At 36.0% G+C, this 27,902-nt stretch overlaps 1 protein-coding gene across 1 annotated transcript; it reads right to left on the bottom strand.

Annotated features, from left to right (window-relative positions):
• LOC131765799 (polycomb protein SUZ12-like) lies at positions 1–26,497 on the bottom strand. Its single transcript, XM_059079671.1, is given in 12 exon segments — positions 1–121; positions 4,545–4,587; positions 4,590–4,637; positions 5,752–5,983; positions 7,760–7,845; positions 11,011–11,060; positions 18,464–18,532; positions 23,127–23,191; positions 23,276–23,322; positions 25,643–25,994; positions 26,132–26,269; positions 26,411–26,497. Coding segments are annotated over 12 exon segments (1,338 nt in total).
• Between the last annotated feature and the right edge of the window lie 1,405 nt (positions 26,498–27,902).

Raw genomic sequence — 27,902 nt, 5'->3', positions numbered from 1 at the left:
CTAAGTAGTCCATACCTTCCCATCATAAATAGTCTCCCATGTTGCTCTTTTCTTGCTTCTTGGACATTCTTCCATTTCCTGCATGGCTACTTCATATTCCCCATCTAAAAGCTGTAAGCGCCTGTTAGACAAACACATACACTTTAAAGTAACCTGACTATTATTGTAAGTACACAAATTCTACATCTTTAGATTTATACTAAAAAGCACTTATTAAATTTATAAACTAGCTTACATGCCCAACAAGACTTAAAGATATACCTACACTCCATTCCTGACAAAAGAAATTTTAATGATTTGTACTGATAATTATTACTAGAGAATTATTTCATTACTGTAGCTACTCAGATATAACTTTAAACATTTAAAGTATAATAGGCCTAAGGTCTTAAAACTTGCTAAGTTTTAAATGTTAAGTATAAAGCATGTGCGCAGGCTTTATACTTTTAAAAACAAGGTAACAACGGTGTTATAATACTTGCTTTAGGGAACAGCTAAGAATTAGGTCTCTGTTATCTTTAACTACTGTAAGTACTTGAACTAGAATTCTTGACTTTTATACTTGACCAGTAAACTAATTAACTGTAAGATCCTGGGGGGCACCTGGCACATACAGGTGCTCAATAAACATTTCATAGGTGAATGAATAAATGGAATACTGGTTGAATCAAAGAATCGATGAAATTCTACCCATACTCACAGTATACTTTTAATGTGTGTGTACATATCTGTGTGTGTATACATAGTTTATGTTATTTTCTCCATACAATTAAACACTACTAACCTAAATACCATTCTTCAACCATACTCAATAATTAATTGTATATCAAGAATCTGGCATCTCTTCATCAGTCTTAGAGAAATTCTGTTAGGTGGTATTAGCTGACATTTATTGAGTGCTTACTATGTGCCAGGCACTATTTTAAAGACTTTACAGAGTTCATTTAATCTTCCCAACACCTCTATGAAGTAGATGTTATTACTCCATTGTTCAGAAGAAACTGAGGCATAGAGAGGGTTAAATAACTTGCCTTAAGATGACACAGTAAGTAGCCAGAGCTAGCAACAGAATCTAGGCAATCTGTCTCCAAAGTCTGGCTCTTAACACCGCATGATTTTGAGCCTTAAGAATTCTTGTCTTGGGCTTCCCTGGTGGCGCAGTGGTTGAGAGTCCGCCTGCCGATGCAGGGGACACGGGTTTGTGCCCTGCTCTGGGAAGATCCCACATGCCGCCAGAGCGGCTGGGCCCGTGAGCCATGGCTGCTGAGCCTGCGCGTCCGGAGCCTGTGCTCCGCAACGGGAGAGGCCACAACAGTGAGAGGCCCGCGTACCGCAAAAAAAAAAGAAAAAAGAAAAAAAGAATTCTTGTCTTTATGCTGTGCTACTGAATTTATTCTACTTCAATAATTTATCAACAAGGCTGTTCAACTTAATAATTTAGAAGATAATTTTATTTACTAATTTGAATAGGTAATACATTAGTATACTTCTAAAATGGAAAGGACTTTTTCCTCCTGCATGTTTACATGGCTACATAATATTCTATTTTATGGCTGAACATGTGATAGCTACAATCCAATGTACTCTCCTACCTGTAGTCTATGAAGAGGGCCTTTTCCCCCACAGCCTCATCAACAGTGCTTTATCAAGTTTTTTGATATCTGTCAAACTGCTAAGTGAAAAAATGACATCTCAGTGTACTTTTATATTCAGATGTTTTACCTTTTAGTTGTTTAAAAACCATATATATTCTCTTTTCTTGTAAACATTTTCACGATATCCCTTCCTCATTCTTCTACTGGCCTGTGGTGTTTTTCTTTTTACTTAGTATAATCTTTTTATATTAAAGGAATGAGGCATCTATCTATACATTATGAGTTGAAATTAATCTTCTCCTGACTTGTTATCTTTATTTTGACTTGGCTTATGATGGTGTTTTTGTTTTCAGAAGAAGGTTTTTTTTTTATTTCACTCCATATTTCATACTCTTTCAATATGGCTTTTGAATTTTAGTCATTCTTTAAGGAGACTTTAGCTTCTCAAGAGATTATAAAAAGAATTTTTAAAACATCTAACTCCTCAGATCTTGGTTGGCAAATACTTCTCCTCTACTGAAAAGAACTATGACCCTTTGAAGAAACAGCCAATTCCAGAGCAGAGGTAGGAAAAGGAGAATGTAAAGCCTGGAATATCTAGAAGAATATTGCAGAAAACAAGAAAATAAATAAATAAAAACAAGTCAAAGGGACTTAGGAGCCTGCTTGGAGGGGCTCCTCCTCACCAAATTTGGGACAATTTGAGCATTAATATAGCAACATCAATAGATTAAAACAGACTGAATAAAAGTGGAATTCGTTAATCCATACTGATTTAAAAAAAGGTTGAGAAAAGGAACGTTCTTCTTCACAGAAAAATGCCAACAAACCAAACATGGAAGAACTGATAGAAAGTTACCATGTGGCCACCGCCATAGAATAATTTATTCAAGTAAGAATCATCAATGGATGCTAAACTATTGCGTTAAAAAATAACTGTTGGGAGAAAAAGGATATTTATCCAGTTTCATGTATTATTACAGAGGTTGCATATTAATTAATTAAAGTGAAAAGGGACCATTACAATGGAGAAATATGGTAAACACCACTTTAGCCAAGCGATCAAACCTAATATCAGCTGTGTCTGTGACGTCCACAAAGAACACATCACCAATGAGTGTTCCTGGCCAAAATGTTTAACCTGAATCTAAACATAAAGAAACAATCACAAAAGTCCAAACTGAAAAACATTCTGCAAAACTACACGCCTGTATTTAAAGTGTTGTTACAAAAGGCAAAAAAAAAAAAAAAAAAAGGCTGGAAAATGGTTCCAAATTGAAGGAGACTGAAAAGATATGGCAACTGACAGATCGCAATCCTTAACTGGGGTGAGTAGGGAACAGAAAAGGACATTATCCAGGAAACTGGGGAGAGAGTACTGTATTTTTGGTATCATGTTAAATTTCCTGAATATGATAGGCGTACTGTGGTTATGGAGGGAAATGTCCCTGCTCTTAGGAGATACACGCTGAATGAAGTGTTTATGAATAAGGAATGAAATCCAGCGTCATGATCTAACCCTCAAATGGTTTGTCACAAAAATACACTCACAAATAAAGCAAATGTGGTAAAATGTTAACAACTGATGAATCTAGGTGAAGGGTACACGGGTATTACTACCTGCATTGTTCTTTCAACATGTTTATAGGTTTGGAAATTTTCAAAAGAAGTTTGGGGAAAATTCTCCCATGATTTCCTCTTGGTACTTTTTTAAAAAGCAGTTTCTTTGTTTTAACGTACAAGGAATATGTTAATACAAGGAAGGTAGAAAGAATTCTTAAAAGAATGTACCCTTACCCTCACGCTGCCTAAAATATATAGAACATTTACCAACACTGATGAAGCCCAGTGTGCAACAACAGCCTAATTGCTTCTCCCACAGACACAACCCCTATCTCTTAGCATATATGTTTCTGTTGTTCTCCATTTAAATTTTTGATCTACATTCAAATTTCTGACTTTAAAAAAACACTATATTGGTTTCTGCTGGTAACATTAAGCGACATTAAGTGATATATTCTAAGACAATATGGTAGCAAAATCCATGGCATTATTCCTAATCACCTTTGCTTTCCCATTAAAAGCCCTATAACCTGTCTTTATCCTAGTGGCTAATAAGTGGATTACATTAAAGCAACAAGTTACTTTTTAAAGAGCAGGAGAAACACACTCATTGCTTTTCTTGGCTCTTTCTCCTATACCTGATGGTGGACTGTGTTAACTACCAGTGAGCAGCCTAGGACAAGAAATCATGACATATTATAAGTTTCACCCTTCAACCCTATCAAAAAAGAATACTGTATTTGCTTCCCAGAGGTTCTTTTACTGGCACTAAGATGCTTCATTCCCAACTGAAAACTGCAGAGATGATTATAAATCCAAGTGCTCCTTGCTACCCTGTGCCAAATGCACACAGAGCCAAACGATGATTTCACACACTTTTCTTCCTTAACTCTAGTAAATACATAATCTCAAGATTTGCATGGGGCCCACTTTATTCAGGTCTCTGCTCAAATATGACCTTTCCTCAGAGGCTTTCTCTACAAAACCACCATTTATTCTCTTTATTTTTCTTCACAGCATTCCCACTAAGTGACCTTAGTTGATACAATTTTGGGGGGTGGTGTCTATTTCCTCCACTAGAAGTTAAGCTCCATGAGGGCAGGGGTTTTGTTGCCTTCTCACTGCCTAAAACAGTGTCTGACAAAGAGGACACACTCAGAAAATACTGGCTGAATGAACAATCTTAACTGAGCCGTTCAAATAGTTCCTCGTCTGTGTTTATTGCTTTCTAGGTGATAAAGACAAAAGTTCAGTATTTGCAAATTTGTTTTTTCATCCATAAGAATAAAGAGAAACAAAGGCAAAGAAACAGTATCATCACTATATTCTGCTTCAAAATAAAAACATTTCTAAAACATGGGAGCCTTGCTTGTCCATCAACATTACCTGTTTTTATCAAATACTGTCATTTGTGCAACAAATGTTTTTCCCCATCTTCACGATTTCGTTTTCTTCTAGCTGCAAGTTCTTCATTGACATCTGAATTTGACAAACATTTCTCATGAATCAAATATTCAAGCAAAAACAGATTTATGATATATAGTCCCTTCACATAACATACTACATTTATCCCAAATGAGGTACAAATAAACTTAAGTTGCAATATAATAATATCCAAACACTCTTCAACTTTATGTCTCAACCTTATGTGTATGTCCTTACTTTCTGATATTCATTGACACTATTAACTCCACATTTTTGCAAATGTTATTTTCTGTTCAGAATGATCTTTATTGCTAGGCAAGGAGAAAAAACCCTCCTCATTCATGGTTACTTTCCAGGAACTTCAAAGGATACTTCAAGACTCAAAGATTATTTCTTCCAAGCTGCTTCTCCCCTGAACTTCACAAATACCTCTATTATACCACATATCATTTAGCTGCAATTATATTTTATGTTTATCTCCATACTCTAGGTTATGAGCCTTTGGAAGATGGGACTGGACTTTTTAATCATCTCTGTGTTCCCAACACCTATATGTTGTTTGAATGATTACCTCAAAGGTGGATTCAGAACTGTTGGGAGGATACAAGGATAGATGTATGTTAACTGTAGACTCTAAGTGGTGGGTAGATAGGTGCTCACTACCAAATTCTTTTGTCTGTTCCATATGTATGAAATTTTTCACAATAAAATGTTGAGGGGGGAATGAATTCATTGTTTGCTGAGAGACTAATTTAAACACCAGTCTTTTCCATCCAGTGTTTTATATATACATATATATATATATGTGTGTATTTTCATTTTGCTGCATGAAATGTTTCATCATACAACAATGAGAATTTTACAGATTAAATACCTAGTACAACATCATAGCCAAAAGTCTAAGAGCAAGGCCAATGTACCATAAAATTAAGTATCTCATTAGACTATAAGAGATTTGCAAATAAATAGAGGCCATGCTATTAGAACACATGCATTTATTTCTAGTTCTGTACCACTTTTCCCTCTAAATAATTATGAAAATAACTAAAAAAAGAAATATTCTGTACACAATTACGAATACTATGAAGATGGATTAGTTCAATCATTTTCACTGATCACCTTAATCTCCAACAACAAAATCTAGTAAAATTATTAAAATAAAAATTACCAATATTTTCATTGGTTTCTCCATTAATCATTCCATTAAACTCTCTTCTTCCTGGACAAGTCACTCTAAATAGCAATGAGTAAGACTTCACCATATGGCTGTTACTAGGTTCAAATTCATTACTGGAAACTGCAAGGGACGGGAAATTTCCAGGTTTTGTTTGATTGAGGTCAGGATTCAAAGGCACCTGCTTTTTACCTGTAGGAACTTGTCTTATTGGACAACGTACATCCTGCAAAGGCAAAGATTATTATATTTATTTATGCATATGCAATTGTAAGAATTACAATAAAACCTCTAATCACAGCTATAGGAAATATGGTATAGGCCGTGATTTCCAAATGGCATGCTAAAATTCTAACCATACATCTGAAAATTGTGATGAAGCAAAAAGAAAATTTGGATCAACTATCTTTCAAATATTAGCCCAATTGAGGATATCCTCAATACAATGAAAACAATGATATAATAGTATATCTAATATTTAGCTGATGGTCATCAGAAAGTTTTAAGTTAGAAATATAGAACTAAAACCATGCTTAAAATATTACAACTCATGTAAATTAATCTTTTCCCCTTAAATATTCTATTTTAACAAAATGACTGATAGGACTATTAGAAATGAAAAAAGATTATTACAATAACCCCACTGTCAAAAACACTGAGAAATAGTAATCCATATATTTAAATAATTGTTTATAAGAAGTAATATTAATCATCTTATGAGTAATGTTCTGTAATTATATAACTAGTTATGCCGAAAGAGCAAAGTTGAAAAATTGCAAGATGCAGAAGACCTTTTTAACAAGAAAATATAGTACATATTTTAGGTAACTTCTTTTTAAAAACAAACAGAATACATGCTTATGGTCTTAAAATTCTGCTCTACAAGAATATAAAATGAGAAAAATAAAAGTCGCCTCCACCCCCCTCCCCGGGTCTTATACTCCAGAGAAGACTAATATTAGCAATTGGTTGTATTTATCCTCTGAAGAAAATATGTATGCCTATTACTTTTTTTTAAACACAAAAAGGATCATACTATAGTTACAGGCACATTTTTTTGTCTAAATAATAATATTATCTTGAATTTTCACATCACTACTTGTTGTGTATGGGTGTTGGGTGAGAGCGTGGAGTATTACTAGCTAACTTTATAGAGTTTTTAATATGTACTTACACTGCTGTCTCCCATCACCTTGGTCTATTCCATACCAATGCTCTAGCACAGTTTTCACCATATCACCTTACTGTGATTGATTTTGGAAGAGCATGAGCAATCAGAACCTCTATACAGGTCATTCCTCGTTTTTTTGGTCTCACCACATGGCTTGTGGGCTTTTACTTCCCCGATGAGGGATGGAGCCCAGGCCCCCTGCAGTGAGAGCATAAAGTCCTAACCACTGGACCGCCAGGGAATTCCCTCCCATTCTTAAAATACCCAAGGACTTAAGGCTACTAAAAGTATCTCTGTTGGCTTTGGTGGGTTGCCCAGAAATTTAACCACCATAATACTTGTTTCGACGGTGAAATGATTTCATCTTATAAATAAAAACTTGAAGCAATATATTTATAAGTTAATGGCTGATAATGCTAGAAACAGAAATTTCTTTGCCTGAGAGTAGTGTTACAATATAATCCTTTTGGGAAAAACTCTCTCTTAGACCTTATTTAAAACATTAATGTGTACAAATAGCTACAAAAAATAAGCTAAGAGGCTGAAGTGGCAGGAATCAACTGAATTTATGTCCTAAGATGCTAAAAGATAGCTTCTTCCCTTCACTGTCATACTCCTGTAACAGAAGGTTCTATGCAGATAACTATAGCCAGATTAGAAAAAAACATGAAGATATGGGAGGTTGGCAAAAGAGCTTATCAGTTTTACAATTCAGCCATCAACATATTTAAAAGCTTTTAAGGTTTATATGCATAAACAATATATATGCATAAACATATTCAATGAAAAAAATTATTCCATTTCATCTACCAGTAGCATCCTATACATTACCTTTCCTTTTTTGTGGCAAACTTTCACAAGCAGGACTTCCAGGGTAACAGAATTTTGTTCATTTTCTGAATTTTGTGATGGCTTATCTAAATAGAAAATCAATACTTTAAAATCTATTTTACACTTGATCTTAGCCAAAAGGCCGAGAAATGATTAAAATCTATTTTTAAAAAAATAGTATTCATTTTCCTAAGAAGTCTGAGAATTTACAAAAAAGACTTCCTATAGTGAAGTCTTCTCAGAAGTTTACTCATTCCTGTTTCCCAAAATCAGTTTCAAATTTGACAAATACAGTTAAGGCTTCTTAGTAGAAAGCACAAATGAAATAGTTCAGGCGAGGTAACACACAAAATAAACATTAAAAATTTTTTTCCTTCTTCTAAAATCTATCAGAAAAATTATTTAGTTTAAGATACATTTAAATTGAACTGGTTACTATTTTTACATATTTCATTTCATTTTGAATGCTCAGATATTTAAACTTAAAAGGCTCTGATTTGATCAAAACTTATAACCAAAGGGATTAAAAAAAGTTTTCAAAAAATATTAAACATAAAACTTACATGCCTAAATGGGATAGCAAAAATTAAGATATTATTTACTACCTAGGGAAATCTCTTGGTTTATAATGTTTAGGAAATTTAATTTTAAAGTAATAGTCTATATTCTCTATATCAATGAACTCTAACAAAGGTTTCTGCAAATTAAGGTTCCAGAATACTTCCCTACAGCTTGTCTTTAATCCCAAAGGCATTAATAGTCCAAAAAACTTTAATATTTAATCATTCATTCATCATTAAGTTCCTAATATATTGAACTACTATGTACACTTCTATATAGTTCTCTATATATTACAGAAAAATCTATAAACATATACAGAAATAAAATAATTTTTGTTCTGAGATTTTGGACAATACTTCTTTCTACTTGAAAACATTCTTCTTACTCACGGTATATACATAAAATACATTTCAATCAGTCTCTTGAAAGTTGCAGCCAGGATAAAAATAATTTAATATACCAAAAAATAACTGAATATCTAAAATGCAGTAACAAAAATACTCTCTGAACAATACTCACCATGAAAATAGTACCCTAATAATCTTTGTGTATTCATTCTAAGCAGTCTCAAGTAGTAATTGCTAAACAAAAGTCTTCATTTAAAAACAAAAGAAAAAATAATCATATTTTAGGGATTGTGATGTTGCTTTTCTAACCTGATTTCTTAAAAATATTATTTCTTTAAAAAAAATGACAAATATACCTTGAATAGACAAAGGAGGCAATATATCTGCTTCTTTCCAACTTCCACTCATTTCAAAGTTACAATGGGAAATTATTTTCTGGAAATAGAAGTATCAACAGAGTTTACTTTCTCATTTACTTCAGTAATATCAAGAAAATAAAGTTTAAGTGAATTTGTGCAATTTTTGAACTTTTTTGCCATGTAGATGGGAAAGAAGTTTATCGTACCATGTTCCAGTTAATTTCAACTAACTAATTCAAGTAAATTCAATTACGATTAATTAAATAATATTAATTAGTAAATATTATTCGATTAATATCCATCAATGATTTCAGTGATGAATAATTTATATGTTTTATAGAAGTCCCTGAGAACAAAGGGCAAACAAACCTATAAAATTCAAATTATAAGCTTCTAAAGTATTAGAGTTCATGTACTTTTTAAGTATCACAGAAGACAAAGTATGATGAGTGATTAGAAATATGATCTCTACAAGATGATTATAAATGATTTAGGAGGAAAAAAACATGAAAATGCTACTGAGGTTACTTAAATAGACCAGATGTAAGGCAAAACTATAAGTAAAGTTACATTAGCTGCTAATACAGATATGACCAGACTTCAAATTTCTTACATTAAAAACCTGACTAGTTATCAAACTGTTCTAATATAACCATTCTGCTTATTATTAAACTTTGTTTCTTACTAAACAATACCAAGGATGACCAACTTGACCTGTTTCTTATAAAGGTTTTATTCCATTACCTGATTATTAAAGGATACACACACAAATTTAAGATGGACAAGCCTAGAGGCATTTTATTCATTCTGAAACCAACGGAAACTTTACCCAGTATGCTTTCACCTCTTTTAATGAAGTAACATTTACGACTATATAATTTTCTTTATATAATATCTAACACATTGATATATCCCATTGGTAGCAGTGGTTGTTTCAGTTGTTTTATTATTGTATTAAAAATACTCAAAATGTTTATGCAGAAAGGGCTCTACTCAGGAGACTCTTCACCTATTCCAGGTTCTAAGGCAATTAATTACAATTCTCATCATTAGTCTTTATAATTTAAAGTTTGAAAAACGTTGGAAATAAAAAAATGACAAAAATCTAAGAAATTGAATTTCATTACAAGTCCTTCCCATTATTTTCTACTTACAATCTTTGGAAAGATGATGGCTCTGAGTTGGGTAAGATAATGTTACACAGCATTTTTAAAACTGTGATACTTAGAGCCCTAAAAGGTACGGTTGAGCGGTAAGAGCTGGGATTTCATCTATTTAGATATGAGCCAGATGAAGCTAACATTTACCTTCAAGAATGATCCCACACAGCACTGATTATTTTAATAATTTAAAAATCTACTTAAAACTTAAATAGACAGCAAGACAGCAATAAGAAAACAAGGCGATGAACACAACCTTATGTATAAAGTCTACCTACAATTTTTAAAAAACTTTTAAGGCAGAGTTTCTTATTTATTTATTTTTATTGAAGTGTAGTCGATTTACAACGTTGTGCCCACCTCTGCTGCACAGCAAAGTGACTCAGTTACACACATATATATTGACACATTTTTTTTAATGCCAGAGTTTCTTAAAACTTGTTCCTCAGACAACCTACTTCTGAATTACCTTGGTGCTTTATTACAATGCAGACTCCTAAGCTCCACCAAAACCCTGCTAGATCTGAGTCCCTGTAGGGTCCAGGTATATGTATTTCAAACAAACTGTCAAAATGCTTCTACACACACTAAAATTTAAGAACTACTACTTTTAAAGTTTAATGAGTTGCAAGTTACCTCCTCCATATCCCACCATTGACCAAATAAAGCAATAATTGAAACTGTTGGAGAAATCCACTAAAGAGAAATTAAATTATCAACATCAACATCTTTTCCATTAAATATAATTTTCTGAATTTACACGCAATTTTTTTCAGTCACAAAGGTGTTTTGTTGTTAGAATGCCAATATGTTTAAGTACATACCATTTTTGTGGAAGAAACCAGTAAATGTAAGCTGCAGATGAGTTGACAAGCTAAATAGAACAAAAAAATTTTATCACTTTAATATTCTATAATAAAAATAACCTAAACTTTAAAATATAACACTGAAATCAAAGCTACTTCAGCTAATATATAAATATTTGGCTGCCTAATTCTTAACTCTGTTCAAGCCCATGACCCCATGCTCTCCCTGTTAAGTATGACATCCAATACAGTGTGTCTATACACATTAAACACACACACACACACACACACACACACACACAAATAAAAACAAAAACACCAAAGAAGCAAGGCAGAAAAAAATAAACCACCAAATAAGAGGCAAGATAATTTACTGTGCTTCAGTGTTCTACCTATAAAATGGGGACAGGTTTCCCTTCCCACCCGTCAAAACGGTAGCTGAATCCAGGCAAAAGTTTTTGAGTATTTTCAAGCTACGAAATTTCAACCTCCTAACAAATGATGCAGAACCATCACTTTCTACTTCAATTAGGGATGAAATATTACAATCACAAATCTGCTATAGATTTGTAATTTACTGTTTCAACTTGTCATTTTCACTTTTAGTTTTAGAAGCAATGAAAAGGAAGCATAAACTATAATGATCCTTTTGTTTTGAAAAATATTTACTACCAGTGGAAAAACTAGTAAGTTGGGATAGAATAAACAAAAACATCAACAGGCTTTTATAGTACCTTTCAACTGGAAAAAGAGCAATCTATCTCGTGATCAGGAACCATTCATAACTTTCCAGAACAGATGTTGGGAAAAGGGAAGCAGTACTTTTACTCAAGAAACTTACTAAAGAATCAAAGTAAATAGCAGTAAAAGGGCAATAAGGATCAATAAAGGGTATGTTTTTGTGTTTTTTTTTAAATGATGGTGACAATCTACTACGCATCCTTATAATCAGAGGGGAAGAGTTATGTAAAGACTTTGAGACAAGTGAGTGTTAAGGAACAGGTAATGACTGGAAATGAGGACATGTTATAAAGAGGTTAGCTCTGTAACTTTGCCCAGGACTCTTCTTCTTAGAGAAACAGGAGGTAAGTGAGATATTTCACCAGAAGATGTGAGGATACCTCTATTTTCTTAGTGAGGTAATCCATGAAAGCGTATGCTTAAAAAAACTACAAGGTGGGGGTCCTGAAGGGCATTTCTAGAACAGTACTAAGAAAAGTATGCTAGGATATCAGTAGAGAACAAAATGACTATGGTAGAGTAGAAGTGTAAGGGTCCAAGCAGAGTTAGAAAGCATAAACATAGAAAAGAAAAACTAAGAACAGCAACTATAACTTAAGTATCAAGAAACTAAAATGGGATTCTTGAAAACAGTTAATTCATGTATCTTACTTTCTAACACGTATCAGATACATTTCAAAAACACAGAGGAAGTGGAGAGTTGACTATAAACGGGGCATGAGGGAATCTGTAGGGTTTATCTTAATTGTAGTGGTTGTTACCTGACTGAATGCATCAGAACTATACACCAAAGAGTGAACTGGACTGCATATCATTTATACCTCAAAAAAAAAGTACATTAAGGGGATCAACTGTAAAGGAGCTCAAAGGACTTTTTCAAGGTAATGAAAATGTTCTATATCTTCACTGTGGTTATGCTTGTGCGAATGCATACATTTGGCAAAACTCAAACTATATACTTAGGGTGAGTGTATTTTATTGAATATTAATTATACCCAAAGTTGATTTTTAAAAAGTATATCTACCATCTATGAAATCTACGTGCCATTTTACTAAAAGATAATTAGCATTTTCCTATCAAAACTGTTCCATAAATGTAACCTAACAATGCAGAATTGGTGAAACTCCAAAACAAAACTGAAAGAGAGAAATATTCTACAGTTTCCTTGCTAGAAGATAATCCATTAGTCCCAACCAGTTTATCCTATTCTTAGTTGCTTCAGTTAAACCTACCTACTAAGGCCAGGTAAATTTTCTTAAAATGATTTTGTATGAATCATTCCTTTCTCCAATTTTCTAATGGGTCCCCAACTGTGAAATCTTTTGTCTAACCGCTGTCTGTAATATGGTTCCCATTCCTTTTTACCTCTAAAGCCATATATAGGAAAGTAGAATAGGATGACAAAATCCAAGTTTGAATTCTGGCTCCAGTTATTAGCTGTGACCTGATATCTATAAAATGAGGAGATAACCTCTCTCAAGATTGTGAGGCTTGGATAAAATACTAAACAATCCATCAAAATACCCTCTCCCTCTTCTACAAAGACCCATCCCCAAACATCCCAGAGCTTAATTTCCTTTACAAGCACCTGTATTTACCACTTTTTTTGTCACAATTTTTCACACACATTCTCTCTTGACATATCAGTGTCCTTAGCACCTAGCAGTGTCTTACAGAAAGGCACTCAACAAATGATTTTCAAAAGGATAATGATGTCCTCCCTAGAGTAATAAGATTTCTAAGGTCAGGGATCAGGACCCATTATACTGTAGTACTTATAGTATTATTTACATTGTTTTTATAGGGAATGCGATTCTAAGTTCCAACTGTGAAATGACAGAAATACCTTGCATTGATCTACCCCAGAAAATATTTTAAATTAGTGTTATTCAAAACGTGGTCTGCAGACTGAGGTCATCCGGGATACTGTTACCATTCCACAACACGGCAAGAAGTTGAGAATAAGACTTTAACCACTTTCATAAAAATTTAACATTGACATAACATCCAAGTATGTGATCAGTACATTTACAAAAGTATCCATCCAAAAAAGACTGGAAATTAAAAACAAACAAAAAGGTCACCAAAGGATGGTCTGAGACACAGTTTTAATTGCTACATTATAAGTTAAATAAGATGGCAAGCACACACACAAAAAAAAGACGGCAAGGACATTCAGCCACCATTACAACATTTCTTTGAGAAAAGGAATTCCAAATTTCAAGTAACCAACTTAAAAAACAAACTTGGGAATGTGATTTGCTATGCACAATTTCCCCTCCTCCTTCCCCTCCTAAAAGTAAACACTCTTGATATGGACCTAGAATAAAATGTAACAATGAGGCCTAGTTGATGGCTGAGTCCAAGGAAAAAGGGCAGTTTTCTTTCCCTTTCTGATTTACCCTCTTCCCTCTCTTGTTGCTACTGTGTCCACATCTTAATTGGTTAAACTGGATCAGAAGAGGGGAATGAGAAGGGAAGAAACAAACAAGGTCAGGCCTCTTTAGTTTTAGGCAGCAAAGGATCTAGCTTAGGTGATCAAGATAAGATATCAGATAAGGATTTGGTTCCTCTTCCTGATGTGTTCCCTATCTGTATCTTAGGAAGCAAGCAATATGGCAACAGGAAACTAGAGGGGGAATGTGAAATTTGGGGATAAGAGTCTAAACACAAGTACCTGACAATTCTAAAGAAGTCTGCAGAATAAGGTTGAGTACATTTAAATTCATAAGGGACTAACATTTTGCGATGAGATTCATGTAGGAAACTCAAATTTTAAGAACAGCCAGATGCCACAGGAGGACCAACATTTTTATGCAGGAAAGAAGCCAAGATTAGGGCCTTGAATTTGTACACATTAATCTGATAGTGGCAGGTGTAAGGCTTCATTTCTAGGGTCACGGCTGTATCACCTCAAAATAGCCCAAGTGTGATGATAAGCTATTTGGCATCTACACTGTTACATGTCATGCTGTGATGTATTATAAAGCTGAGGAATTGGTGACTGCATCAAGCCCATTATTCTGGAATGACGTCTTTTTCTCCTAAATGCCAATAAGTTCCATACAGGCAAGGTCTTCATCTGTTTTGCTCATTATTATATCCCCTAGGACTTAGGATAGGGTCTGGGACATGGTACACTGAGGAAATGGGAATCCCAGAAAAAAATCCCAGACTTTGTTACAGTACAAAAAGATGATAAAAGGAAGATTACTAATTCAGAAGTTTAGGTTGTAATAACAACAACAAAAAGTGATGAAAGGTACTTTACCTTATCAACCTACTAAAAACATAGGTTTGAAAATATATCTAGTAGATGTTCTAGTTCAGTTACCTTTGGAGGGGATTTCTCCAGCTACTAACAGTAGACCAGGAACAGAAAATGATTAAGTGGAAATGCTTCTAATCTGACCACAGGAAATACTTCTGGAAGCAATTCCAACTTGGAAATCTTTTCATGATACCTTTCAGTCAGTGGAGATGCACTTAGAAGACAAGAGATATGACTAGAGAATTCCAAAACTGGTAGGATTAATAGCCCAAGAGACCCCCTGGGATCCTGCTAGAACAGAAAACTACAGAAAGATCAGAGATTTATACCAATAAACCATGGCGCTTGGTCAAAACTCAAAATAAACTCAAAACCCACAATATACTGGCATGCCAGAAACAAGAGACGGAGAAGACAGAATATAAGGCATTACATCAGAAATTCTAAAAAGAAAATAAAGATATTTTAAATATACATAACCACACCAAAAGAGCAAGGAGAAAGATTAGGAAAAACCTGGAGACTAGAGGTCTGGTCACTAGACTATGTGAAAAACCTGGTCAAGTAGTTTGACCACTATGAATTTCTAAAATTTGCTAATTGCTGTGGAGTTTTTAGAAGCCACTGTTCGAGAAAAGAAAAAATCTTCATAGTTGGTGGGTGTTATGGTTGAGTTTTAAGGTTACAAATGCAATTCTGGTCTATTGTCACAAATGGTTACCTTAAAGAAGTGAAAACCATGAAATGTCCCATGTTTCTTTTTTCTATCAGCTCCTTCCCCTAATAAATTTCTGCCATTATCTGAGACAAGTAAGACAAATATAGATCTAGAGTATAAAACACAAAAGAGATCCTGGGACACCAACTTTATTTTGTACAGACAATGCCAGGAATTTGGGTTTGTTTGTAAGTCACTACAACTGTCATAAACAGGTCAGGCATTTGACTGTTCTAAGCTTTGGGCTGTAGTACTACAGTAATTTGGGGTATCTTGATATTCTCCTGGAACTCTGAGAATGAAATACATTGGGTTTGAGAGTGGAGACATTAAAACTGTGGAAGTACTAAAAGAACATGAGTTCCAGTGGGAGACATCCAGACAGTAGCTACTGAACAGACCCAGGATCCAATTAAACTGAACAAGATCTCTATGTTTGAGATGGTAAAGAATAAACATACAGATGGAAATACCTTTGTGTATGTGATTTAAGATTTTAACATCTACGAATTAACAACAAAGGCTTATTTTGTTCTCTCAGGGAATTTGCCCATAGATTTTACAAGTAAAGTTTTACAATGCTGGCATTATATACTGGTATCTAGAGAACTTCTTACAATCCTATGTGATAAGTTTAGTAGACCTATTGGTCTACTAAACCAATTATGCCTAATTTGAGATGAGAAATACACTGAAGAAATTTAATAATACAGGGCCTTAGGGGTAAACTTAAAATGAAGCAACTTCTCAATTAATTTTAGTGACTCGGGGAGCAACAATGAAACATTCATAAAGATGGTGGCCAGGGGGGCGGTTGAAGCACCTAGTACAGTAACTCAGTACCTCCTGGGCCTAAAGTGCCTCACTGGGTATTAAATAAGCATGGTCAGCTCTAACAGTTAGGTCTGTTTGAAATAAAAAAGATCTTGGGTGTTGAAATGACCAACTCACTGGTCCCAGCTAGATCCTAAAGAGTGAAAAAGTTGCTTTTCAAAATTACAAGCAGGAATTCTATGCAACTCTCTGATGTTTCTGTGAGTTGGTTAACAATACCCCTGTTATAGTACTGGCCTAGCTATTGAACCCATTGGGTCGAAAGAAATATAATCATTGGGTGAGTGATTATTCAGAGAGAACTGACCAGTATAATCTATCTTCCTCACAACACACACTATCAAGGAAGTTCTGTAATATTTATCAAAGCCAGGGTCACAATGAGATAGTAGTAAGGTTTAGCAGTGATGAAGGTAGAACCCTGATGGGGAAGATGAAGAAAAGGGTCAAGTTTTCTTCCTCTTGGTTCATTCTTCCTTCTCACATGAGCCCTGAAAGACCTGGAGGGCAAACTATTAAGGTGTTTAGAAGAAAAGAAGTGAGGATGTCACATTAGGTTCTGACTACAGCTTTATACTTTATAAGTTAAAAAGGCCCTGAGGATCCCAAAAGCTCTGTCCAGGGTAGGTAAACAGCCAACGATCTGGAATAGAAATTCAAGCAAAGAATAGAGAGTGCATGCGCTGGGAATATTCTCAGTCTTTATAAACCTGTATTGTAAGGTATTCCTTGGGCAATAACAGATTAGGTAAAGATTTGGGAATGGACTATCAAAGTCTATTTACAAATCAAGATTGCCTAGATATGGAAATATAAATTACACTTCAGTCCTACAAGACTGCAAGATACTGATACAAAAATTTTAAAATGCAATAAAAAATTCCAGTAAAATAACCTAATTGAAAAGGCAAACTTAAAATAAAAGCAATTGAAAAATGACATCTTATACTAGCCACAAAAATGAGAAAGTATAAATGAAGCATCATTAAGTCAGTGTACATCCTATCTAAACTGGCAAGATATGATTTAAAACTTCAAGAGAAAAAGAAAAATCCATGTGGCAATTTTCCCAATTCCATTTTTTTTAATCCAGTATTTTTAGTTCTACATTCTTCCTAAAAGTAGTCAATGAATAAACAAATACCACCCAAGTCCCTGTTTCTCTTTAGAATAATATTCAACTTTCTTTAGTTTTCATATGAAAGAACAAATAGAAGCATACTGTCGAGGAAGGGAAGCATACTGTGTAGCCTAGGCAGATATTAGGCTAGTCAGAACATTTAGGGATTAGTTCTGGGTAACACATGTGAAAACAGACAATAAGAAGGTTCCATCCAAAGGGCCAGGTTTCTGAAACTATCATGTGATAAACATATTTCAAATATAAACTAAAGTTAAGAATATTTTGCCTGAAAGTTGTAAATAAGAGCAAGGACAAGATGGGGGAAAAAAAGAGAGAGAGCCTCTCTCAGAATTGTAGATGATTACTTAGAAGACATGTGATGTTGTGAAGCAGCTGGCACAGTACCTAGCATATACCATAAAAAATGAGTCTCCATCATTCTTTAGAGGAGATAGTAGGATTAACACTAAATACAGAAGTTACAGAAACTCTGATTCAGAATGCAAGAAATTGGTAGTAGAGAAAAACAATAATGAACAGAACTGCCTTAGAAAACAGTGAGTTCCCAGCATTAGAGATATTCAAGATGAGGCTTAAGAACTGATTCTCTGCCAGGGATGCTACAGAAGTAATCCCTGATCTGTGTATGAGTTTGGACCAAGTGAGATCTAAGGTTCATTCTAACTCCTTACAATATTGAGGTGATCACTAGGAAAATGATCACTGTACTTTTTCCTCTTTCCTCAAGTATGTCACTTCATGTAAACTTTTAGGTTATCTTACCTCTGAGATTTTTGCTCTCCTTTCATTTTCTCTACTTTTGATAACATATCATCAACTTTAAATGTTTTCCTGGAAGAGACAGATAAACAAAATAATCACTTCTCAACTGGGAAAAACAAACAGATTATACTTTACTGTCACTATAATAGGCAAGTTGGAGATCTGATTTTATTTATAATAAGATAAATTATGGGATGGTTAGCCATAACAATGAATACTATCGAGACAGTGTTATGTTGTAATACAGCAAACAAGCCCTCAAGCCCCATCTCAAATGCTAACTTTTCTACGAAACCTTTTGTAATTATTCCCAAACCAGAGTGATTTTTTCCCCACCTATGTCACCTGGTTTACATTTATTTTGACATTTAGTCTCCTAAACGTGAAACTTGCATAAATATTTTATTTCTACTAGATTATTAGCTCCTGAAGGGCAGAGATTTGTTTTCTTCAAGGAAAGCCACATAGTGCTTGGCATATTGCCTTATACTTGGTAGGTGTTCAAGCATTTGTTGGACTGAGCCAAACAAATGCAAATTATGTATATTTTGAAACACTTGTATTTCCATTAAGTAACCTGACAAATATGGATATTCCATAAAACAAATATGAAGTTAGTAAAACATCCTCAAAGATTAGCAGCAATGGCTAAAGTTAAGTATGTCATTTTAAAGAGATGGTTGTCACCATCACAAAAAAAATTTGAAGTTTAAAGGACATACCCATCAAATCATAACAAAATTATCAGCTTTTAACTTAACAACTTTAAGAGAAAAAAGTAATTTCCAATAAAATAGAAGCTTATATTAAGAATAACCACACCCTTAGCAAGCAATTTAAGAATGAATGGATTCTAGGGCTTCCCTGGTGGCGCAGTGGTTGAGAGTCCGCCTGCCGATGCAGGAGACACGGGTTCGTGTCCCGGTCTGGGAAGATCCCACATGCCGCAGAGCGGCTGGGCCCGTGACCCATGGCCACTGAGCCTGTGCTTCCGGAGCCTGCGCTCTGCAACAGGAGAGGCCACAACAGTGTGAGGCCCGCATACTGGAAAAAAAAAAAAAAGAATGAATGGATTCTAAAACAAGCCTCATCTTAGTTCTTAAGGTGCTCTACTATATACATTTTCTAGAGGCTGAAAAATTAGACCCATATATGTTAATTGGAAACAAATATTTCTATTTATACTCATATATTTTCTTCAAATATAGAACTTGGAAAGATTCATGTATTCTTATAAAATTTGAATTCAGATATTAGAAATTACTAATATGCTCATTCCTCAAAAACAGCTATTGTACTCAACTACTATAATAAAAATTATCAGTAGAGAAATGTTAATGTAAATATATTGTAGTAAAACACTGATAGGAAGAGCAGAATTGATACGATCTATATTTCAGGTGAATAAATAGCCTCCATTAACAAAAGATCTTTTTTATAAAAAAGCTTCTCTCTTTACCTTTAGAGTTACTGAAAACCTCAATATTAAAGTTTCCCCCAATAAAGCACAGTAAGGAGTTCTTTACGAAGGATGGCAGGCAATACATTTTCAATCTCCATAGATAAGAGAGAAGAAAGAAGAAAAATGTAGGATTCTTTTAGGCTAGTTACAAAGAACTTTTCAGTATAAATACTGAAATGTACTACTGAGGAGGGTTGTAAAGTTACTGAAAACTTTTTAGAATAATATGTTTATCTTTGTGTAATGACTAAGAAGAAACCCTGTCTGTAGGAAGAAAAGTTAAGACTGTAGGTCACAAGGTTCACCTCTTCCAACTTTATGCAGCTGTACATAGGAAAACTGAATATTAACAACCATTTGAATAGATCATACAGGTAACCCAGCATTCCTTAGGAAAAACAAAACGAACTGTATAGGCAACTATACAAAAGCAGCCCCACCTCCCAACACCAAGTATTTCTGCTTCTTTAGAAAGGTACTGCTACTGTAGCTCAGATTTAACAAGGGAAATAGTTATCAAAAGGTCATCATAAAGGAGAATATTCTTAAAATTCAAGACATTTTCGGGGGAGGATTCAGAAACAGCTTACATAAAACCTACTAAAATGGATTCAATAAAAGACGCCGTTGTCCTCACCAGTATTTCCACTGTGCCAGTGTAGTGTCAGGCTACAGAATCTGAATACCTCTATGAAGTGCAACTAAAGTAAAAGGCAAGTTTAACAAATATATCAGATTAATGTTACACCTGCTTGTACAACTTCAAAAGGAGTGATAAGTGTACTCCAACAGTGAATATGATGTTGTTGTGTAACAGTACAAAAGGAGTTCCAAAAACATTCTGAGCAAAGGGATTGTACTAAAAGCAATTCTGTAAAAGCAGTTCCAAAAACATTTGGAACAAAGACCACAATCGCTGGGCTGAATTCATCACCTTCCAAATTCACCAACTTACTTTGAAAAGGACAGCGTTCATTTGAAGATATTAAGTTGTAGTATAATTTGTTAAAAATCAGTCTTATTGTCTTATATATGCCAGGCATACAACAAAAGAATTAAGTGATTCCTAATGCATTTTTACATGGAAGTAAATTAAATGGAATGTATGTTTCTTGGCTGGCAAACTGCTTCAAAACTGTCCCAAAGGAAATTTTTTTACCTAAGGGGTACTAAATTAAGAAAGTTCATTTCTACTGCCATGCTTTTGAAATTGCCTCCACTCATTAGCAGACAACAGAAATGTATCCCACAATGAGGCAGTCAAATAGTCTAATAAACAAACATGATGTATATTTTTAATACACTTATGGATTAAACTCAAATTTATTCTGAAAACACTTTATCATTTTAAAATTAAAATCAGGAAGCATTCTAGATGATAACTGCAGTACTTAAAAAACAATTTTTTTTTGGCCACACCTCAGCATGTAGGATCTGAGTTCCCTGACCAGGGATCGAACCTGTGCCCCCTGCAGTGGAAGCACAGGGTCTTAACCACTGGACCACCAGGGAAGCCCTCTACATGGTAACTGATCTTCCATATTAAAAATACTTAAAGAAAAAGTTTACTACTAAATCAAATTCACCTAGTTTTATAGAGTAAATCAAGGGTCTGCAAATTATGGACCATTGGTCAAATCCAGCCTGTTGTCTGTTTCTGCACAGCCCATGAGCTAAGAATGGTTTTTACAGATAAAACATTTGCAAGTGATTTGATAACAGAGAATACTAACTCTAAATCCCAATTAAGCTAAATGTTATCCCTCCCACCCTACCCCACAAAAATAAAAGAATCCCACATTTCTCACTAGTAGGCACATATTATAAAACACTGTACTCCCTGGCTCCAGTGGTTAGGACTTGGCGCTCTCACTGCCAGGGCCGAGGTTCAATCCCTGGTCAGGGAACTAAGAACCCGAAAGCCGTGCAGCAACCCCCACCCCCCAAGAAAGAAAAGGAAAAAAAAAGAAAACACTGCACTCAATTATTATGTTTTGAATTTCATCAATTAAAAAAAAATGTTGATATTCGTTTTCTCTTTCTGTGTAAGTACCTACATACTACCTAATATCCTCAATTCCGTTTCCTGGACCACAAAGGCTAAAATATTTACTATCTAGTCCTTTAGAGAAAAATTTTCCTGATTCCTGGCATAGAGTAGACAGGTAAAGAGCTGACATAATTCTGCTGCTTAATTCATCACCTTCTTCCTAGTTATTTAGGCACCTGGCAGGTTTCACCCCTTAAATGCAATGCGCGCTCACTCGCGCTCTCTCTCTCGCTCTCTCTCGCTCTCGCTCTCTCTCTCTCTCTCTCTCTCTCTCTCTCGATTCAGAAAGATTACCAGAAGACAAATAGTTTTAACGTTTCAATCCTTCAAAATACATCTAGATATATCTACAAAGCTAAACTATGTCTTGCTGTAAAAAAAGCGGTGCTTATTTAATAACCAGTAGGAGTCTCCAAAGGAGTTTAGTTTCAAAGTTTATTGAAAAGCTTAATGGTTTTACTAAGTCAAAACTATGACAATACCAAATGCTTAGTAGAGGTTCCCTCCTTTAAAAATGTAAAGTTGTTCACTTGATATGCTCAGTAAATAGTCATGGGTGCAGAACAAGAAACTACCATTCTATAATTATATACGGTTAAATGTTACAGAGCAAAAAGAAGCTCTCTGACACCTTCAGATTCCACTTTAAGACTAGGTGATTAAGATTAAGAAGTTTTTAAAGACATTCCTCCTACTGACTTCAAAAGTATTTCCCTTTTAATAAGACAACCACCAAAGACATAAAATGAGACTTTCTGAACCTATCCTCATAGAAGTGAATTCTTTATTGTTAGAACATATAAGAAATATTCAGACATTAACTGTTAAATTTATGTATCAAAGATAGTTCCCATGAGCCCTTTAGTAAATACTTAAATCCTCAACTTCTACCAAACTTGAAAATAACTATTAGCACAGAGTAAAAAACATTAGTCAGTAAAATCACTTCATTTACTCCACTACCAAATCACTTGTTAAGAAAAAACTGGCAATCAACTGGGATTTACAGAAATGATACTATTAAAAATCACTTTGCAACCAATTCACTCTTTCACCTCAGTTTTCATATTTAATCTTTCATTAGAAATCATACTTTAAAACAAAATTTTAACATGGTTTGAACAACTTGAAATAAGATTCATAACATGTACCTTTTGATGTTTGTTCTGGAGTTTCGATGAGACATGTAAGTAAGAGTTCTATGCAAAAATACTGGCTATAAAAAAAGTTAAAATATTAAAATTAAATAGGTGAAATTCTAGGAAAAAAATAATATCAGTAAATTTTGTTGATTACTTACCGCTATAAGATTTCGCGTTCGAAGAAACCTATAGAACTGCGTTGGTTCTAGGTAACAGAAACAAAATCCAAAGTTATCTAAATTTACTTATTACTTAAATTGTTAAGAAAATACCAACCCAGACCATGTTATATAAACCAATATATAAACCAATAACCTATTATGGAAACTATGTAGTGAACATTTACATCAAGAAAATAAGTAAGCACGATTAGATCAAAAGACATTCAATCTACAGCATACATTCACAAAATGCATCTACATTTACTTTAAGTTTCTCTACAATCTAGTTCTTAAACCTTGCATTTCTAAGGTAGCTATTTTTAAACTAGCTGTATGAAGAACTGAAAAGTAGTTATATTCATTTAATTTATTTAATTAAAACTATTTATAACCCATCTCCTTCTAAAAAGTAGCTAAAGTGAACGAGTTGGATTCAGTAAAGGAACTCTTTATTGAAGCCAAATAAGAAAATAAAATGTTCACTTTTTAACTGGTCTTTTCAAAAGTCTGTACAGTAGTAAGCCGAAATGGAATAAAACCGTTACCTGGATAGATGTCCTAATACAGATATAATCAAAGTGAAATCCAAGACATAAATTAGCTAAAATTTTCAATGAATATTGCTAGTTATAGTTCAGGTTTCTATTTTGCTCAGTGTAAATATTACCTCAGTATGTAAATACTGCCTCAACACATATTTTTAAAGTACCAGATTCCCACAGTGTTTTTAATGCTGTTTAGTTAAAATCTGTTATAAAGGACTTAGGTTACAGATAGAAAATATTTTATATACAAGTACCATAATAGCAGTTACATTAATGACCTGTTAGTATTATGTTTCTTTAAATAAAGCGGTATAAAAATGACCTAATATAACTATATTAGTAAATACATCAAAGCATATAAACTTCTCAGAAACTAAGATCAATATTAGAGAACAATCAAGTTGTTTTGTGACCATATCTAACTCTTAATGACAGTTCATCTCTCTGAAGTACACTCATCAAAAAAGCAAAACAGCTAAAACTTTCTTGCAGGATTTGTCTTCTCACTACATTTGGAAAGAATTTTTTAAATTTCCACTTAATCTTCAGTTAGTTTAGTTTTAGTTTCAAATAAACTAAAAGGAGATGAGATGTTTTAGAAAGGCTGCAAACATGTATGTTTACTGTCATCACTGTGCTTTAGTTCTCCACCATATTTCCAACTGAAAGCCTCTCCAGATTTCTGAAAGTATATTGAGCAAACGCTAGAATAATGTGAATCTTTCTCAAGCAGGTTCCATACGAATTTCAATAAAAACCGAAATTCCTTGTATTAAAATCCAATTAGAATTTCATGAAGCACTAATGAGAGAGAATGAAAGAAGGGTATTAACGTAATACATCTTTCCAAGAACAGCTGATACCAAGCCCTTAACATATGCCACAAAAAAAAATTGTAAATAAAGACACTGAGTGGTAGAGCTGAGTTTTTTCAAGTCTCTGTAAGATATCTAGCTATTAAAGGTCATCCAAATTACAACATCCATACAAAAGCAAAGAGGAAAACCATCAGGATGTAATATTCATTCAAGAACAGTTCAGATTACTCACAGTCATGACATTTCTTATATATTTTATTGCTTCTTTCCAGACACCTTGCCCCCTTCCCAAATTAAGTCGTAGCTCTGCCCTCGAAACAGACCTTAAAAACAGAAACTGACATCAGAAAATGTCCCGAAATGAAGACAACTACAAACGGACAGAATTCCGAGATCGTCTAGAGAGAAATAAGATGCTTAAACACTGCCTGTCTCAGTTTACGTACCCATGAAACGGGTGGAAAGATGTGAAAGGTGTAGAGCATCAAACGGTGCCATGTTAATGCACCAAGTTAGTGCGAAGGCATTTCAGACTAATGACAATTTGGTCGATTTTACTGCACTCCTCTCTTCACAGGCTTAATTTTGCTCCTCTAAACCTACAACCGACAGCCTTGTACTTCTAGAGTATGGAAGGCATGAAAGAAAGCAAGAACTAGTCCTGGGATCTGACGGTAGATCCAACTGTACAGTCCAACTGTGACCTCCCCACCTAAAAAGCAGCCTGCTCTCAACGCGGGGCACCATGCCTCAGCTCGCGTGTAAATCTTCGGGGAGGCACGAACCTCACCTGGACCCCCTAATCCACCTCCCTCAAAGGCCCTAGACTTCGGGCCCCCTCGAGCCATAACCCCGGAAGGCGGAATGGCCCCCTCAATTTCGCCCTCCACTCCCGAATCAAACCGACTCCCGGTGAGGAAGGGGGTCCCAGCACGAGTGTCCCGGCCCCCTAACGCTGCAAGAGTGGGGATTCCTGCCCTCAAAGCCTTCATCACACTCACTCTCAAAGGCCTGGAGAAAAAGCTCGTGGTCAGCCTGGACGTGCTCCATTTTCGGCTTCTTCACCGGTAACACCGCGGCCCCCGCCGCTGCCGCCACGGAGGAAGAGGAGGAGGCCAGGTAACTACCGCCGCCTCCACAGTCCCCACCACTGGATTTGCCGCCTGACGCTGCCGCCACTGAACCCCCGAAGCCGCCTCCCCCGGACCCCGCGCAGGGCCCCGAGCCGCCCCCTCCCCCACCGCCGTGCTCCTGAGGCGCCCTCGCGGTTCCTGCCTCCTCCCCCACACCAGCTATCCGCCGGGCGGCCCCGGAGAGTAAGCGCCGGCAATACCAACCGCTCGCCCCAGAAGGCTCCGGCGGACCGAGGGGGGAAGGACGAGAGAGGCGAGGGGGGGGGGAAGGGAAGGGAGGAGGAGAGGAGGGAAAGGAGGGAGGGAAAAAAAAGTGTCTCCTCCTGAGAGCCCCGCTCCGCTCGGGAGACCGCTCACTTCCCCCGCCCGGCGCTCTGATGCCCAGCCTGTTGGCCCGCGCATTCCCCCGTCAGTCACGCGGAGGCGCTTCTCGCGCAGGCGCAGCTTGGTTGGCCCGTGCGCGCTGCTGACCGCGGGCCCTGCCGCCTCTTTGAACTGAATTCGCGGGAAAATTAGGGGTCGGAGCGGCCTTCCTGCTGGCCCCGGTGCATTGTGGGGTGAGAGGGACCCAGCGAGCGGCTTAGGGAGCCGTTTCTCGCCTTCTGAGCGTCGTCAGTCGCCACCCCCGGGGGATACAGGACCCCTGAGGAGAGGCAGGCCTCTGAGGAACGGCGGGGCGGGTGCTGGGGGGTCGAGGGGCTCATTAAATGAACTGAGATCCATGCCGGATCATCGAGTCTCTAACTTCACAGGAAGGGGCCTGCCTGGTGTTGGTCGGGTCGCTTCTGGTCTGAGGGGCTCGCAGGGCGAGGATCTCTTCCCCTGTCCCCTCGCCACCACGTGACTCAAGCCACCCTTGGCGGAATCCCACCCAGCGAGCCCTGGAGAGGACTGGGGGCAGCCAAGGGGTTGCGGCTGCTGCTCTCAGACACCGCTGGGCTCCACCAAAGGGAGCGATTTCTAGGGAGCAGGAATGTCCTATCAAATGAGGAAAAGGATTTTCTGTAGGTGCGGTGAGGCATCCGGATCCTTACTGAGAGCGGTCGTGGCTTCTCAACGTGTTGGAAGCAACACTTAGATTTTTGATTCCCGGACACCACAGGAGTGGCCAGAGGGACAAACTGGATGATTTCTTAGAAGTACCTACACCCATCTTTGAGAACCTGCTCATTTTGCGCTCCAAAACTGGAGAGGGGATCCGGTGTTCAGCCGGTCTCGCTTAAAAAGAGAGATGCATAGGCCCGGACGGGTTTGGAGTTGAGCTAATACTCGTCAAGATTTGAATTTCAAGTCGGACAAGATGATCTCTAAGGATGTTCTTCCAAGTCAAATCCTGTAATCTTGTGTTACATTAAAATGAAACATTATCTTCAAAAATTCTAATCTGCAAACACAGAGCCGTTTCATACTTTCAATAATATTTTTAAATGCCTGCCTTGAGCCCTTTAGAATTCACTTCAAAACGCTGTTTACAAAGCAAGTACCTTTGGCATGGTTATTTAAATAACCAAAGTGCTGATTTTACAATGCATTTGCTACATAAGAAAGTGAGCTCTACAAATGATGCCTGTAGTATAAAATTTGGCATTTCAGGAACACATCTGAAATTATGTATACCTGTTGCTGATTTTTAAGTACAGTCTATATTTTTAGTCAGACAAAAAGTTCAGAATGCTCTCTTTGTTATGCTGTTCTGTACTCAGTATTTTAAAAAATATTCGCCCCTACCAAGAAAAAAAAAAGGTTTTGTTTTGTTCTTTAGATTTCTCAAATAAGCCTTCTCTGACTAGTGCCACCCCTAGAGGCTTGTGGGGTTTTAGATCTTGCTAAACTGCTCATCTTTAGCTTTACAGGGTTAGAAAATGAAGTTTCATCAATTCAGTCAGGGTCTGGAGAACTAAAGCACACTAAGCAAATCGCAAGATATCAAATTATAAACCAGAATGCTCATTTATGAATTAACAGTAAATGTAACTGGCAGAATTACCAGTCTTTGTCATTTATACAGGGTTCTTTGGGATGACGGGAGGGTGGAGATACAGGTACAGTCAAAGAAAAAGACCGAGTCACAGGTTATAAATCTTTGATGAACAGAAAAATGCGGCCAAAGGAGTTGGGATGTTCTTAA

This window comes from Kogia breviceps, chromosome 11 (assembly GCF_026419965.1).
Source record: "Kogia breviceps isolate mKogBre1 chromosome 11, mKogBre1 haplotype 1, whole genome shotgun sequence".
NCBI classification, from domain to species: Eukaryota; Metazoa; Chordata; class Mammalia; order Artiodactyla; family Physeteridae; genus Kogia; species Kogia breviceps.
The sequence above is the reverse complement of the archived record's forward strand: the minus strand, read 5'-3'. Positions and strand labels throughout refer to the sequence as shown.